Below are 16,360 nucleotides of genomic sequence, written 5' to 3' on the forward strand. Positions count from 1 at the left end.
GGGTAAATAATCCGGTTAGCTTTAAAATTACATTGGTAAACTTTAAGGTTTGGTCCGGTTTAGACGACTTATTCTGGCTGATAATGTACAACAGACGACTTAATATTTAGTCGTCTGTTTTCAGACGACAAAATATTAAGTCGTCCTAGACCCTAAAATGAACCCCTAAACTAAAATGACTAGATTAACTAACTAACCACGTTATAAAATCAAATTATACTTAAATAGTGTTTACTATACACAGAAATGAACACGCATAAGTAATTTTAAAAATTTTCAAAAACGGTTTTAATTCTTTCCAAAATCTAACCCTAAGAACACATACAATACTACAACATATGTTGATGAAACATAAACTAAAGAATATCATGACTCACTACTTTCACTCATCTATGCTGAAAACAATTGAAATTTGTTATATCTTAATTTATACCTCCTAAGACATATGTTAATTACATAATTCCCATTTTTCACTTATCAAAATATTTTTTACAAAATTTTTAAATTATGTTTAAGACTAACTGTCCAGACGACTTTCAGTTAAGTCGTCTGGACGACTTATTTTCAAGTCGTCTAAACAGACGACTTGCGAGGGGTAGAAACGTAAAAAAAATTCCGTTTTTTTGTTTGGTCACAAGGGGATAGTTGTAATTTCAATAGCCTTTTAGGTTACTTTTGCCTTTGACCCAAGTTGGGGTATTGTTTTGGTTTGACTCCAAGTTTTGAGTCACACTTGGCAATTCTCCCGTCAACGGGAGACATATATTGCAGATCTCGGAGATAAGGAATATATAAATAAACAAATATATAGTATGATCAAACTTCATAAACCACATCTTTACGCATAAATTTACATACATTTTGTAGGCTTATCCAACTGAATTGTACCTTTCTCAAGGATGACACATATAAATCGAGAAATAGTCTAATTTTTTTTTTTGTCAAAAAACATAATTGTATAAATTAAACATTACAGAAATATAAATATAATACTATTTAATTTGGTATTAAGTATATATACTGTTTTGTTCTCGCCTTAAATTTTGACACTGAAAAGGAGATGATGATAAACTACCCACCAAAAATATCATAAGGAAGTTGTGGAACATTTACCTACACGTAACTTTTTTTCTTGAACGTAAAAGTTCTTTCTTAAACAAAAAGTTACCTTTTTCATCATACCAAGTCCCATTATTAAAACTGAACTAAATAAAAACCCCAGAAAAAAAAAAAAACAAGAAATCAAAAACAAATACTTTTCGAGGTCATATAAGCAACCTTCTGTTTCTATCAGAGCCTTTCAGATTTGTTGACACAAACTTAGAAACTCTGTTTTCTTTCTCCTCTTGACCGATCAGAGTCCGTAGACTTGCGAGCCATTCTTTTCTCTTCGTAAGATTTGCTCCGAGCAGCTATATACTCAAAAGCCACCACGACATCACCTATTTGCGGACGTCGGTTCGCTTCCTCGTTCAGACACACCTCGGTGATAGATATCGCTTGACTAAGACACCTCTTAGGGTACTTTCCACGCAGCAACGGGTCCACAAGTTGTCCAAATTTCGTACGGTCCTTGAGATACGGCCGAGCCTGCACATACACCAACACCAACAAGTTGGCTCCGGTTTAATCCGGTTTTCTTTCCTTTCTAATTATTAGGCTTTTTTTACTTACCCATGCAACAAGGTACTGCTCTCCATGTGGTTTATTCAAATCAATAACTTTCCTACCAGTAATAAGCTCGAGTAACACAACACCAAAGCAGTATATATCTGATTTGATGGTTAGCTTGCCGCTCATGGCGTATTCTGGAGCACAGTATCCGTAAGTACCCATGATCCTAGTGGACACATGTGTTCTGTTACCGACAGGACCGACTTTAGCAAGTCCAAAGTCAGATAGCTTGGGACTAAAGTCTCTGTCTAACAAAATGTTTGCGGACTTCAAATCACGGTATATCACTGATGGGCTTATTTTACAATGAAGATACTCTAACCCACGAGCTGCACCAACAGCTATTTTCATTCGAGTGTTCCAGCTTAAAGGACTCTGATCAGGCTCAAGATCTAAAGTTCAACAACAAGACAAGTCAGGTTGATTAGTAAAAGAACATGAACAATACTCTCTACTTTTCACAAAGAGTGTTATTTTGATATTTTTACAATATATTCCTAATGCCAAAATTTTAAATAAAATTTCAGTTTTATTTACTACTTTTAATTTTTTTTTTTAGTGTGAATAGATGGTAAAATAAAGTTTTTAATGGTTTTTAATATGTGAAAATTTTTAACTGATATTTTTTTAATGAAAAAGGAGGAGTAGATTTTTGTGAGTTTTGTAAAACACAATGACTTACCATAAAGATGATCTTCTAAGCTACCCATTGGCATGTATTCATAAACAAGAAGTCTCTGGGCACCAGAAGTACAGTCACCGATTAAAGTTACTAGGTTTGGATGATGGTAGACGCTAAGCATGTTAACCTCGACTATGAATTCTTGATTTCCTTGATTCCCATCTGGGTTTAATTGCTTGATCGCCACAACCTATACGTACATTTTGACTCAATATCAATATTCTTACATGGCCACTTCAGATGTTTTAATATACAGGACGAGAGGTTGATAACTTACTTGTCCGGAATATAAACGTCCCTTGTAGACACTACCGAACCCTCCTCTTCCGATCATGTTCACCTCCCGGAAATTATTGGTTGCGGCGGCCAACTCCTCGAACGTGAAACTTCTTGCGCCACCGCCTGGTTTAGGGCTATTCACTTTCCCATTAACTGGCCAAAACATTTGTGTGTTTTTATTATTTCATCATTATAATATTCAAAATATTGTCTGAAGAAAATTAAAAATCATTTAAAAATTATATTTCTAACCTAAAATGCCAGATTTCGACCCTGCTCCTCCTCCTGTTGCATCGCTTCTTGTATCAACTGCAAAACATACATGAGAACCGCATATTGGAGATTCCGTTTTCTAATATATAAATCAAAGAGAGAAAGAGATATGGAGACGGAGACATATAAAAACAAACCTGAGGAACCACTGGTTAGGTAAGATGTGGTATCAATGTTGATTCTCATATCCTTGGTTCGTGTGTCGAGACAAGAGAAACACCTCATTTTCCTTTTGGTGATGAACTTTTAGAAAAACAATAAGCCGAAAGAAATGGATTCTGAGAGGAGCTGGTTTGAGATGATGTTCAAACAATATCACCAAACCTAGCTCCTTGGAGCCCTTACACAGGAAAAGAATAATAAAACTAGGATTCTTGTAATAGACTAAAGGGATTTTTCTCCAAGATTATTAATAGGAAAGATAGAGAGAAACTTTCTTTTTCTTCTCTCTCTTTAATTCCAGAAAATGGGAAAATTATGAACCCACCAAACACAGAGGAGACAATTTGATTGAATTGATTTGTCCTTAAGAAGGAAAGAGAATCTCAAATGGTAGATAACAGAAGCAAATTTATACAAGTATCATAAAAATGATATATTTGTATACCTAATAGAGGAAGGGAGAGAGATTGTCTACACTCTTCTAAATGGCAAAAAAATCTTTAGAGAAAAAGGTACAAAAGAAAACCGAGAGAGCAACTAAGGAAGTTTGATGGCCACGGAAGTGGAAATAAAGGAACGGTGAGACCTAATTTGGGAACTGCGCGTCCTTTTTATTTCTTCCTTCTGTTGAATTCTTTTTATTTTTTCAACGTTATAATTTGTTTTCTTTCCGTTGGAGCTAAATTAAACGGTTCAATTGTAACGTATAAAGATGCAGGCTGACAACTTAAGAGACCGTTTTCTAGAATTTCACTAATGTTTTCTTGTTAAATTTATACGCTGACAACTTGAGAGACGGTTTTCTAGAATTTCAAATGTTTTCTTGTTAAATTAAGCGGTTTGTTCTAGAATTTTTTTTTCTCTTTTAATCCAATAAAAATATACTTTCTAACTTAAAACTGATTTATGGAATCTGGACTTTATTTTCACATCCGTGTATATTATTAATTGATTTCCAATTAAATTAATGGATTTGAAAATCAATTAAGGCACATTTGAAAGTCAATCAAGTAGATGGTAAAATCAACCAGAATTGATTTATATAATCTTCTTTTTAATGATAGAATCATAGAAACATGAATGGAAATATGATTTAAGTAAATAAAAAAAAAATTCAAAGAATCTCTTCTTTCTTCATCAGCGGCTCATTAAAAAAGAAAGAAGCTTAACACATAAAAAGTTCTAAAGGCAAATTAATTAACTATACAATTTTTTTAAAAAAAAGTGGCATTTTTTTAAAAATAATTTTAAAAATTAAGAGCAAAATTCTATTAGAGATTCTGTTTTAATAGCATAGATACGAAGAAAAGCAATAGTCAGAGCAAATGAAAGTTAGCTAAACAACCCAAGTCAATGGAAGTCAAACAAACGTTGCAGTATATATTGCAAAAAAATCGCATGGACACTAACAGTTGCAAAAATAAGAACAAGAGACAAGCGAAGCATAGGCACATTATACAGACTTTCATATTACAATCGTCTCTCATAAGCTGAAATCAAAACTCAAAATGCACATTCATTATTCTGAATTGATCAACTTAAGAAAAATATTTGTATAAATAACATTCATACAACTTGTTGAGTACTCCCTTAAATTGGTTTTCCTCTTACCCTATCACAAATCTGGAAGTTGCAACAATCTGTACAGAGACTTCTTCCCTATAATATTCATCCACAACCACAAACCTCCTCCCTCTTCCTACAGGAGAAGCTTTCAAGACTAGTAAGTTAGAGCTGTAGCGCCAAATCAGGATGCTGCTGGGATGAACCTGCCTGAAGGTTAGAGACCGGTGAGTTTGGTGAGACGATCTTAGCGTTGAGATCAGGTTGAAACCGGTTTAGTTCCGGTTTTGTGTTAGGCGACAAGCCTTGTCGCGAGAAAGCAGCAGTTTCCAGCATCTGGTTTACTCCTCTGCAGCCACGGACTAGACCGTTGCTCTCCGGATTGATCAGCAGTTCTGACTTCACGGTTGCTTGATTCAACAAACGAGCAGCTGATGCACTCCCTTTGCTTTCTTTGGAAGAATGTATGCTTTCAGATGCCAAGTCATTCGAACACTTTTGCTGCTGAGGAGCTTCTGGCTTCTCTCCAACCCAACCGGGACCAAACTCGGTTCCACTTGGTAACACTGTCTCAATCCTCTTGCTGGCAAGTCTCCAAGCAACAGGACCAAGATTTGCAGCATATCTTGCTAGACTCCTAGCGTAACCATATTCAGTATTCAACCCAACCTGGTTATAAAACAAGGAAAGGGTCAGATTCTGTTTGTTAAAAACAAAAGGAGATATTATTTACGTTGGTAACACGTACTGGAGTTAATTGTTTCAAACCATCCTCAAGAGTTGTACAAACCAAAGCTTCTCGCGAGCAAGGAGAGATGTCCAGGAAGTAAGAATCTCGCCTGTTCTCGTCCACATTCTTCATCCCGTATTTGTTGACGGCCTTCACAACCGAAGCTATACAGAAAATATAAAAGAACACTGGTTATTAAGTCAACAGAACTAGAAAGTAAAAAAGAAAAAGGCAGATAGATCTTTACGTGGGAACTCCTTCTCCCAATCAATCAACAAGCCACTTTGGTTCTCGCTGTAATGGTTGATTCTAACGGAAGGAGGTGTTCTTCTTAGATTGTAAGCACCGGATAATCTAGAGCCGTCTCCACCAGGAGTGTGCGCTGCTGCGGCATCAGCTGAACTCTCAGAAATAGTCCGGTCAGTTAAAAATGGCTCAGAATGTTTCTTAAGGCCTGAGCCTGGAGGACGGCCCCTTTTGACAATTTTAGGCTGTTGTTGTGACTGTGACACTGGTTCTACTTCTCCATCACTTTCTTGTCTTAAATCTGCAAAGTCCTTTTTGGCCAGCTCAAGCATTGCTCGTGCCTGTTATAGCCAGAGAGAGACACAATCAGAAAATTAGTGGATAACCAAAAGGGAAAAAAGTGTAGCAAATTTATTATGTACAGGAACAAAACCTGTCGATGATATATAGTATCTGACGAATTGTATTCCATTGCGTTTGTACATATTAAAAACACGTCTTGCTGCATAAGATAAGAGGGGTCAGAAACGATATATGCATCTTCTCAGAGTTATAGTCTTCAAAGTGAGTTTACCACACAGTAACTAGATGTAGTAGCAATCTTTTCACATTACAAGTAAAATTAAGTAAGATAATAAGTTTTATTATCCCATTTACGAATTTAACAACTTTCACAAATGCTTCTCGGCAAAACAATATGTTGTAGCTAACAGAGAAACTATTGCATTGAGAGTTGAGACTTAGGTATATGAGAGAATCAAACACTCTATTCTAGCAAAATTAAAGAACAGAGTTAATGTGACAGTTCAGTGAGAAGTATCGAGGGTGGTGATATAGGTTCAAAGGACAAGACTTGCCTCAAATTGTTCCAAGGTAGCATATGCGCCGGCTTCTAATTTCTCCCGCAATGTGGTAAAATCCATAGGATTCTTGATAATCTCATGATAATCAGGAAGCTGTAAAACAAACTCTCACAGATAAAGATAACGCAATACCAGTGAATTAACATGCACAAGCTTAACATAAAAATTAGAAAACTCCACCTCCTCTGGATCAACAGGGTCAGAGTACACTCCATAAGTATCCTTCCTTCAGGTATTATAAAACAACATTTTATTCAGAAACCAAACGAGAAGAGCATGGAGAAGCGAGAGCAAAAGAAAGTGACATACTTTTGAACTCTATCGAGGATGAACAAGAGCAACTTTTTGTCTGGCAATGGTGTAACGGGCCCAGAGTCCACAAGAGACGCCCCTGTCCACAAGTAAAATGTGCCGCACATTAATTTAAATTACTCAGCAGAAAATTTTCACTTTTATTCATACACAAATTCCAAGTTTATATACTTTGAAGGATGTCTGTCGCTTTCGAACCCTTTTGTCCCTGCAAGACAAAAAACCAACAGACACTTCATTAACCTCAAGTTGAAAATCCTATAAATAATAACAGTTATACAGGTGTCATATACCTGTAATAACTAACATTCATGTCCATGGAAGAATCAAAAGAAGAAAAGACAGTCAAAGTCTTTGAAGTACAAAACCTTAAAACAAAACAAAAAGTAATAAGACAAATTGAAGAACTTGTCTGAAGACATGACTCTTAGTGCAGAACCTTCTATTAATTCAGATAACTATGAAAATTAATAACCAAGAATCAAAGAATAAAACATATAATATTCAAAAGAAAGATAGACAGATTAAAAACCTAAAAACAAGGCAAGACAAAAAGGAAAAAAAAAAAAAAAATAAATAAATAAAGATAAGAAATTATGAATTTCCATTTTTCCACCAACAAAAAAGATAGAAGAGAAAAAAAAATGAAATAGTCAAAACTCCATCACTCACTCAGAAGAGGAAACTTCGGTTAACGCGCGAATTTTAAATACCTAAATTAACAGTTTTTATTTTTTTCATTTCAATTTCAAAATCAAAAACTCGAATTTTATTAATATATAAAATTCACAAGGAGCTCTGTAACTACCGTAACATCAGATCCGGCGGCGCCGATTTTCCGGCGGCTGATGGAAGAAGCATCGCCGTCCAATTCAGATTCACGACGGTCGTCGTGCGAGTTCAATCCGTGCAAAAGACGTTTCTTCTTATCTCTCCGCTCGTCATCGTCTTCTTCTTCTTCATGCTCTTCGCTGGGATTAACAATCCGGCGATTGGATCGGGTTGCGGCGGAATTAGGGTTTCCGAAACCGGATCTAACCTCTTCCTTGGACTCATCTAGCTTGCTCTGAAGCAGTTGCTGCTGCTTCAGAGCTCGCTTCTGGACTTCAATTAGAGATGGTCTCCCTTTCTTCTTCCTCTTCTTCGTCAATGTATCAGCTACCTCCCCCATTTTTTCTCTCTCTCTCTCTCTCTCTCTCTTTCCCCTTTCTTCCTCTGAACAGTCGTTTCGGCTTATTTTTGTTTTAAACGCATAAATGGAAATACTCCGCACGTGTGAGCTTGTACGTGGGTAGTAACTCGTGCTCGGCTCTCTGAGGTTACTACACACGTGGTTTGCTCTGAATGGGCAGGGCATGGATAACGCTTCGAAATCTGGAATTTTATTGGGCCTTTTAGTTGGTAAAGCTGTATCCGTATCAAATCAGTTAATTTCTGATCGTCTAGTTTACTGATTGGGCCTTAGTTTAATAAAGCTGCTTAACATATCAGATTAATTAATTTTACGATCGGCTAAAGCTTTGTTATTGGGCCTATATAGGCTTTAGTTGGTAAAACGACTCATTTTAAAAAAGCATGTAAATGGCCTTACGCTACGTCAGTGATTTCAGTACCCTGGATTTAGAGATGGCAAACATTTCGTTTTCGTACCGCCACAGCAGGTTCGTTTTCAAGCGGATCACGGCGGGTTCAATCATCGAAATGACTAACCTAATCCCATACCGCAATATTAGTAAGCCTTTGCGGGTCAGCCCGCGGCAAGACCAAACATATTACGAACCTGATCAATAGGGTTCGATATCTATTCTAGTCTATCTAACGAGAGAACAATGATCTCGTAACATTAAGAATAGAAAACACCTCAAAGAAGGTTCTAACCAGTAATGAGACTAACTCTTCAGCTTGAACGACATCATTATTATAGTTTAGCTTTCCAACTGAACGACATCATTGTTATAGAATAAAATAGCTTAGTCGACAAGGCTCTAACCATAGCTTAATCTCGTTACTGATTTGATCATAGTTTTATCTCGTTCATGTTGTCTTAACCAAATAAAATAGTTGCAGTTAATTTTATCACACTCCAAACATATTTAACATACCAATTAAAGATAATCAAAGAAGATATTTTTCATTAGCTTATAACTCATAAGTTCATAACCAATGTTTTAGTTCGATGAATCCAAAAATTAAATAAAACCAAACACCATCAAAACTGTCAATCCAAAAAAAAAAAAAATACTAAATTGAAATACCACCGGAGCTCAAATCATCATCTCCGGTAATTACCGGAGTTCCTCTCATTTTCTTGGGAAAAATCACACTGAATCGCCTTATTTTTATTCTTTCTCGTATTTTTTTTAGGTAAAAAAAAATGAAAAAAAAAAACAGGAGTCTTTGTAATCTCACATGGCCCGTTTCTGTCCATCCCAGAAAAAGTCCAGTCCTGCAATAAACAGTCCCGCAAATCCTGCTAGAAAATTTTGCTTTTTACGGGTCAGGCTCAGGCTCACGGTCCATATCTGACATCTCTACCTGGATTGGTGATTATTTACCCACCTGGTTTGGTTCTCCAGAATTTAACAGCCGTCGATTATCTGTACACGTGGCTGTGTGGCTGTCGTGACATTTCTAATTTTAGTCAACCCTTTTCGCATCGTTTTTTCTTTAGTCGGTGTTTTTTTTTTCTTCATTGAGTGAGACTCTTCTCTTCATCTACAGTTTCCATTTTCTTTCCGTCGCGTTTACATCTCCGTCGAATTCAACCTTCAAAAGAGAGTACAAATCACGTCTTAATTGCTCCGCTGTTTGTTGTACATAGTAGAGACGAAGAAGTGAATCAATCTCACAAGTTTTCGATTCAAGGATCGTAATCGAATTCTCAAGCTAGAAAGTTTTTTTTATTCTTCTTCGTTGGATCGGTTTCTTCGGGGCTTATTGCGTCTACGAATTGGGTACGCGTGCTATCTTTTTTTTTTTTTTGTGTCACTTACTAATAAAGGAACTATAATCCTTTTATATCCTCGATGCTAAATTAGGTAAAATTTGCCATATTAGGGTTGTAGAAAATTATGATTATGGTATATTATTACAATTGGTTTCATATACTAATTTTGTTGTTTCCAACTTTAGATGTTAGAGTTTAACAAGTCTTCTCATACTCCTCTTTTGAGATGATAGTTTTTTAACAATTAATCTTGAAATATTGAGTTTGTATCGACGAAAACCAGTTTTGGATCCTCTCTAGTTCCAACTTAAAAAACAATCTGCACTAAGTTGATTCAGTTATATATCTCTAAGATCATTTCCAACTTCCCATGTGTGATATTGGGAGCCTTAGACGATTTAGTATAGATTTCAATTAAAAAAAAAAAAATTTAAGAATTTGGATGCTTTTTTAAAAAAATTTGGGGACTATGTAAAAAATTTGGGAACCATACACGAATATTTCATCCGGCTTTGTCCGGAACCAGCCCTCCCTATTAGTACGTAATGAATATTTGTTCCTTGAGCTGAAGAAAAATGCAGAGCTTAGCTCTCAGTTTGGTAATAAAATAATGCACTTCATTTTACTATCCGATTTAATTTGTTTCTACTGATTATTATACGAACTCTTGATTGCAGTGAGTGATCTTACCATATGGCTGCAAGTTGTGATGGAAGTCAATCAGACCAAAGCTCTACGTTCGAGCCAGGGATCGACAACATATACGAAGCATTCATCTGTCCGTTAACAAAGCAAGTCATGCAAGATCCAGTCACGTTGGAGAACGGCCAGACCTTTGAGCGTGAAGCCATCGAGAAATGGTTCAAGGAATGTGTTCAAAACGGCAAACCTGTGTTATGTCCCATAACTTCCAAGCAGCTTAGCATCACCGATCTAAGCCCGAGTATAGCCTTACGCGACACTATCGAAGAGTGGAGAGCGAGGAATGATTGTATGAAGCTTGACATTGCTCGTCAGTCGCTCTATCTAGGTAACTCCGAGGCGAATATTTTGCTGGCGTTGAAGAATGTCAGAGACATCTGCAGGAACATACGTTTGATCAAACGACGTGTCCGGAACCCTCAGCTTGTAAGGTTGGTTACTGACATGCTGAAAAGTACTAGTCATGAAGTGAGGTATAAGGCTTTGCAGACGCTGCGAGTTGTCGTTGAGGGAGATGAAGAGAGTAAGGCGATTGTGGCTGAGGGAGACACTGTGCGTACTATAGTTAAGTTCTTGTCCAAAGAGCCGCGAAGGGGAAGGGAGGCAGCTGTTTCTTTGTTGTTTGAGTTGTCTAAATCAGAGCTCTTGTGTGAGAAGATTGGTTCGGTTCATGGAGCTATCCTCTTGTTGGTTGGTCTTACAAGCAGCAAGTCGGAGAATGTTTCAACTGTTGAGAAAGCTGATTTGACTTTGACGAACTTGGAGAGGTCAGAGGAAAATGTTAGACAGATGGCTAGTAATGGTAGACTCCAGCCTCTTCTAGCTAAACTTCTTGGAGGTGATTTCTCCAAACCACTACCTTCTTTACTGTTAAACATATACTCTTTAATAGGCTTGGGAGTTCGGGTGCCGTAGGTTCGGTTGATTCGGATTTTCAAACTTTCAGTACTATCTTCATAAGTTCCTTTCGGGTTATACTAATTATCGGTTGGGATCACCCAAAAATATTTGTTTAAAACTAAGAAATTAACAAAAAAATATTCAAAATATATAAGTTATTCACAAATTTAATTAAAAGATAGTTAAATTACTTAAACTATTCATATTGGATTTTGGATTTCTGAGTTTGGGTTAAGATAGGGACTTCGGTTTCAGGTAAAAACGCCTAGGCCTACTGTATAAGCTGGTTGTATATCTGAATCTCATATATGAAACATGATATGCAGGTTCACTTGAGACAAAAGCATCCATGGCATCTTATCTTGGAGAGCTTGCCTTAAACAACGATGTGAAATTTAATGTGGCGCAGACCGTTGGTTCTTGTCTTATCGATCTCATGAGAAGCCGTGACATGCGTGGAGCTGCTTTGGGAGCTCTCAACAAGATCTCATCTTTTGAAGGAAGTGCCAAAGTCTTGATCGGCACAGGACTTCTCCCGCCGCTTATCAAAGACCTGTTCTACGTTGGGCCGAACCAGCTTCCCATCCGACTTAAGGAAGTCTCAGCTACCATTCTTGCCAATATAGTCAACATTGGCTATGAGTTTGACAAAGTCCCTGTTGGAGCTCATCACCAAACTCTTGTTTCGGAGGACGTAGTTGAGAACCTACTCCTGCTAATTAGCAACACCGGTCCGGAGATCCAGGGGAAGCTCTTGGAGGTTCTTGTTGGACTAACTAGCTGCCCTAACTCGGTTATAAACGTTGTCTCCGCCATCAGAAACTCAGGTGCCATCATCAGCTTGGTTCAGTTCGTTGAGGTTCATGATAATGATGATCTGCGTTTGGCTGCTATCAAGCTGCTTCATAACATTTCACCGCACATGAGCGAAGAGCTAGCCAGTGTGTTGCGCGGCACTGTTGGACAGCTTAGGAACCTTGTTGGGATCATATCCGAAAGCACAACAACGATCACTGAGGACCAAGCTGTTGCTGCTGCGCTCTTAGCTGAGCTCCCCGAGAGAGATTGGGGTCTGACGCAGAGATTGCTAGGAGACGGTGCTTTCGAGAAAATCATCTCCAAGATTGTTCTTATTCGCCAAGGTGAGATCAGGGGGAAACGGTTTGAGAGAACTTTTCTGGAAGGACTTGTTAAGATACTAGCTAGGATCACCTTTGCACTCACCAAGGAGGCTCAGGCCGTTTCGTTCTGCCGTGAAAACAATCTCGCTTCTCTGTTCCTCGATCTCCTTCAGTCATACAGTCAAGATAACATCCAGATGGCTTCTGCTATAGCTTTGGAGAATCTTTCACTTGAAACCAAGAATCTGACGGTGATACCGGAGCTGCCTCCTCCAAGCTACTGTGTCTCCATTTTTTCATGTCTGAGCAAACCGCATGTTGTTCTAGGGATGTGTAAGATCCATCAAGGGATATGTTCGCTGAGAGACAGCTTTTGTCTTGTTGAAGGACAAGCGGTGGATAAACTGGTTGATCTCTTGGACCATGAGAACGACAAGGTGGTTGGACCAGCACTTGCGGCTCTCTCGACGCTGTTAGAAGACGGTTTGGAAGTAGAAAACGCGGTGAAGTTGATCGTTGAAGCAGACGGGTTAACGCCTATATTGAACGTTCTGTTGGAGAATAGGACAGAAAATTTAAGGATTCGAGCTGTGTGGATGGTTGAGAGGATCTTGCGTATTGAAGATATAGCTAGAGAGCTTGGAGAAGAACAGAACGTGACTGCAGCACTTGTTGATGCATTTCAAAACGCTGATTTTAAAACTAAACAGATCGCTGAGAACGCGTTAAGACACATCGATAAGATCCCAAACTTCTCTGGTATATTTGCACCAACATTGGCTAAGTGAGTCTTATATGCATATCCTTGTAAATGATTTTTTTGTAAGAGAAATTGATTGAGATTTAAAGTTTCATGTTTTTGAAAGCAAGTGTTTAAACTTAAAAGGGATCTGCTACATTTTAAGTTTTCTAGATCTCATCAATGAACTCTAGAAGATCATCTACTTCTTGCCTCAACGCCATGATCTTTTGCTGCTGAGAAGCGATCCGATTTTCGATATCACGCCCTGAGGATTTCTTCTCGTACCCTTCAACAACAGTGGTGTGTTTGGCCATCAACTTCTCTTGAAGTTCTTTCTCCTTCGCAACTAGCTCTTCAACCTGTTACAGAAGAGACAGTTTAAGCAGAGCTGAGGAGACAAAGGGATGAGTAACAGGTAGAGAGAAAATTTGAAACCTTTGGAGATATTTGAGAGGCTGATGGGAAAGATTGTAAGGAAGCCAGAAGAGGTCTCAGTTCTTTCGAAAGATCTTTCAGAAAACTGTCAGTGGATTTGCGAGCTGCTTTGCAGGTTTGAATGTCACCGGTTCTTGATAGATCACGCAGTGATGCTTCAAGCTTATCATGTGCAGCTACGCATTTTTGGATGATGTTTTGAACTTCCTGGAGTGTTGCTAGGACCTGATAAACGAAAGAGAGTGCCATTTCTTTAATATCTACCACATAAGATATTAGTAGATAACATGTAAATTTTCTTTGAAACAAGGTTCTAATGTACCTCATCCCATTGGAGCTTCGCCAGATATGCAGCAGAGGACTTGGAGATGGAGAAGTCAGCCCGCGTGTATATGATGCAAGTGATGAACAGAACAAAAAATCCAGTGATTAACATCAATGGCTCACTCAGCAGATTGATGTTGCTGAACTTATAGTAGACCTGTACAAAAGACACCTCTCTTGACCAATTAAACTACGGATATTGTAGCTATAGAATAATAGTAGTCGGATGTATTATATTGTACCTGAATATTCTGGTTGTGATCTGGGACAACGTTGTTCTTTTCAAGCACAACAACTGGTCTACCAGCTATATCTAAGTGTGAATATTTTATCTGCAAACGATCATAACAAGTGTGCAGAGCTCAAATATTAGAATCAAGACACAGAGACAGAGGATAGATATTTGATAAAGCCAAGACTGTGTTACCTCGTGAGACTGCTTGACGTCGAATGGAGTGGTAACCGATATATCCTTTGAACCCTCAGGTAAGACCACCTACAATGGAGGAAAAAGAACACAAAAACACACACACTCAGTGACATCTTTATTGTAGCAAATGAGATCATGGATGTAAAAGATTGATTGCTTGGATTAGTTTGCTACATCATCTCTAATCTAAGGAAGATCAAACTAAGAAAGGTAAATACTACAAGTTCAAAGTGTATAATACCAACCTGTACAATGAGTTTTTCAGTGACAAGGTCAATCATAGGGGAGCCAAAGGAGATGTCTAGGAAACGTTTCCCTTCCGACGCAAACAAGAAGTCACCAAGTGGCAAACCATAACCTATCGTGAAAAAAGTTTTCCACCCACCAAACAATGGAAACCGAGGCTCAATAAGTAGTTCTGTCTGCAACCAACCAGCAAAAAAAGAGAGTTAAACACACACATACATCAGTTACATTAATATTCAAATTAAAATTTAATCCAAGATATCAACCTTTTTCGAATCACTTTGCATCTGAGACGTAGAGATATTGCCAATATCATCCCTGTAATATATAGAATGTGCTCTGGGTGGTAATCTAGCAAGTAAATGCCTAAAGGCAGATACTCCTTGGGGATTAGGTCTGTCTTGATATTCTAACCTCGAGAACTCTCCCTTGAGTTGAGCCCCACGGTGAACGAGATTATAATGCTCCGTGACCTGCACGTTCCCCCAATGAGACACTTCTATTTCCCTCACGAGCTTCTCAGCCACAGCAAACGCAGCCTTGCTTTCAAAATGGACAACAATCGGAGCATACGAATACTGCGCAAGATTCTTATACGGACCATACTTAATCTCTGACCCCTGAACCTTCGTGTTCTCCAGCTTGGTGTAAGACTCGATCCTCGCATTGGGCAGCTTAATAGACAACGACTGAGACTCAACAACATAAGGAGAGAGATACTGCGCGCTTTCTTGGAGCATAACGAGATGGATATCTCTCTGAGTAATCTTCTCCGGAAACGGCTGAAGCACGTTCGTGAACGCAGCGACAACCTCTAACGTCAGAGTATCTCCTTTGCTGAGGGGTTTAGGTAATGAAACTGAGTAGAAACTGATCGAATCAGGCGTTCCTTTAGGGTGAGCTTCTTTAACAGAGAGATTGGCTAGAGAGCGTTTAGCTTTCCCTTTTCCCTCGCTGTGTGAAACCGTTAGGTAAGCCAAGTTGTTGCCGAGAAACTTAGGGAAGGTCAAAGTAAACTCGGAGACTGACTCAGAGCCAGAGTTCACAACCTATACACACCAAAAAATGGATACAAGGTTAAAGATGGAATCTGATCAAACGCAGTCTCGTGACAAGTTTTGAAATTTACCTTAAGGGTTTTGGTAACACGAGCGATCTGTGACGTCACATCGATCTGCACATAGAAAGTAACAACATTTAATCAATAAGCGAAGCTTAAAAACCTTCGAATTACATATCCGATCCCACTGATATCGTATGGAATCGAGAGAAAAGGTTAGATCTTTTTGATCTGATTCGAAATGTGAAGCAAATATCAACAAATGGAAGCTCTGCGGAATCGATCAGGGAACTTGGTGAATCTATGAACTAGATCGAATTGGGACTTACACGACGTTCGACTTTGGATAGAACCAGATCGGAGAACGCGGGCGTTGCGAGAACGTTAATCGCTAGCAGAAGAAGCAACAGATCGACGACGCTCGATGTCTTCTTCATCGTTGATAGATGATTCAGATCAGTCTCGTGACTCGCTTTACTTCACTATCTGGAGAAGACCAGAGTGACAATTATTCCGGAAAAACTTCACTTTCCCGGGTCGGGTTAACCCGCGAAAACAGGCTAATTTTATCAGATAAAAGCCCATATACACTGGGCTTAGATCTGTAACACGTGGCAGGTATGGGCTAACGGACTAATTATATTAGAAGAGGTCCATTATACTGGGCTT

At 38.4% G+C, this 16,360-nt stretch overlaps 4 protein-coding genes across 4 annotated transcripts; 1 reads left to right on the forward strand and 3 right to left on the reverse strand.

Moving 5' to 3' along the window:
- Positions 1 to 1,081: 1,081 nt before the first annotated feature.
- On the reverse strand, positions 1,082 to 3,350 carry LOC106299280 (serine/threonine-protein kinase PBS1). The gene is made up of 6 exons (XM_013735395.1): positions 3,046 to 3,350; positions 2,888 to 2,944; positions 2,634 to 2,788; positions 2,357 to 2,546; positions 1,675 to 2,066; positions 1,082 to 1,590 (listed from the first exon to the last, which is right to left on the reverse strand). The coding sequence occupies exons 1-6, from the start codon at positions 3,131 to 3,133 to the stop codon at positions 1,321 to 1,323; spliced, it is 1,152 nt and encodes a 383-aa protein (XP_013590849.1). The 5' UTR covers positions 3,134 to 3,350; the 3' UTR covers positions 1,082 to 1,320.
- Positions 3,351 to 4,505: 1,155 nt separating this feature from the next.
- On the reverse strand, positions 4,506 to 8,013 carry LOC106300994 (bromodomain-containing protein 9). Its single transcript, XM_013737291.1, has 9 exons — positions 7,593 to 8,013; positions 6,956 to 6,992; positions 6,782 to 6,863; positions 6,653 to 6,698; positions 6,467 to 6,565; positions 6,043 to 6,111; positions 5,611 to 5,950; positions 5,382 to 5,527; positions 4,506 to 5,302 (listed from the first exon to the last, which is right to left on the reverse strand). Exons 1-9 carry the CDS (start codon positions 7,953 to 7,955, stop codon positions 4,799 to 4,801), a joined length of 1,686 nt encoding a protein of 561 aa, XP_013592745.1. The 5' UTR covers positions 7,956 to 8,013; the 3' UTR covers positions 4,506 to 4,798.
- Positions 8,014 to 9,433: 1,420 nt separating this feature from the next.
- LOC106300030 (U-box domain-containing protein 43) lies at positions 9,434 to 13,279 on the forward strand. The gene is made up of 3 exons (XM_013736075.1): positions 9,434 to 9,738; positions 10,409 to 11,271; positions 11,660 to 13,279. The coding sequence occupies exons 2-3, from the start codon at positions 10,425 to 10,427 to the stop codon at positions 13,240 to 13,242; spliced, it is 2,430 nt and encodes an 809-aa protein (XP_013591529.1). The 5' UTR covers positions 9,434 to 9,738; positions 10,409 to 10,424; the 3' UTR covers positions 13,243 to 13,279.
- Positions 13,257 to 16,233, reverse strand: LOC106300031 (dolichyl-diphosphooligosaccharide--protein glycosyltransferase subunit 1A). Its single transcript, XM_013736076.1, has 9 exons — positions 16,021 to 16,233; positions 15,761 to 15,805; positions 14,898 to 15,680; positions 14,631 to 14,807; positions 14,383 to 14,451; positions 14,198 to 14,287; positions 13,954 to 14,112; positions 13,632 to 13,856; positions 13,257 to 13,555 (listed from the first exon to the last, which is right to left on the reverse strand). Exons 1-9 carry the CDS (start codon positions 16,126 to 16,128, stop codon positions 13,364 to 13,366), a joined length of 1,848 nt encoding a protein of 615 aa, XP_013591530.1. The 5' UTR covers positions 16,129 to 16,233; the 3' UTR covers positions 13,257 to 13,363.
- Between the last annotated feature and the right edge of the window lie 127 nt (positions 16,234 to 16,360).

This window comes from Brassica oleracea, chromosome C6, assembly GCF_000695525.1.
Source record: "Brassica oleracea var. oleracea cultivar TO1000 chromosome C6, BOL, whole genome shotgun sequence".
Lineage (NCBI taxonomy): Eukaryota > Viridiplantae > Streptophyta > Magnoliopsida > Brassicales > Brassicaceae > Brassica > Brassica oleracea.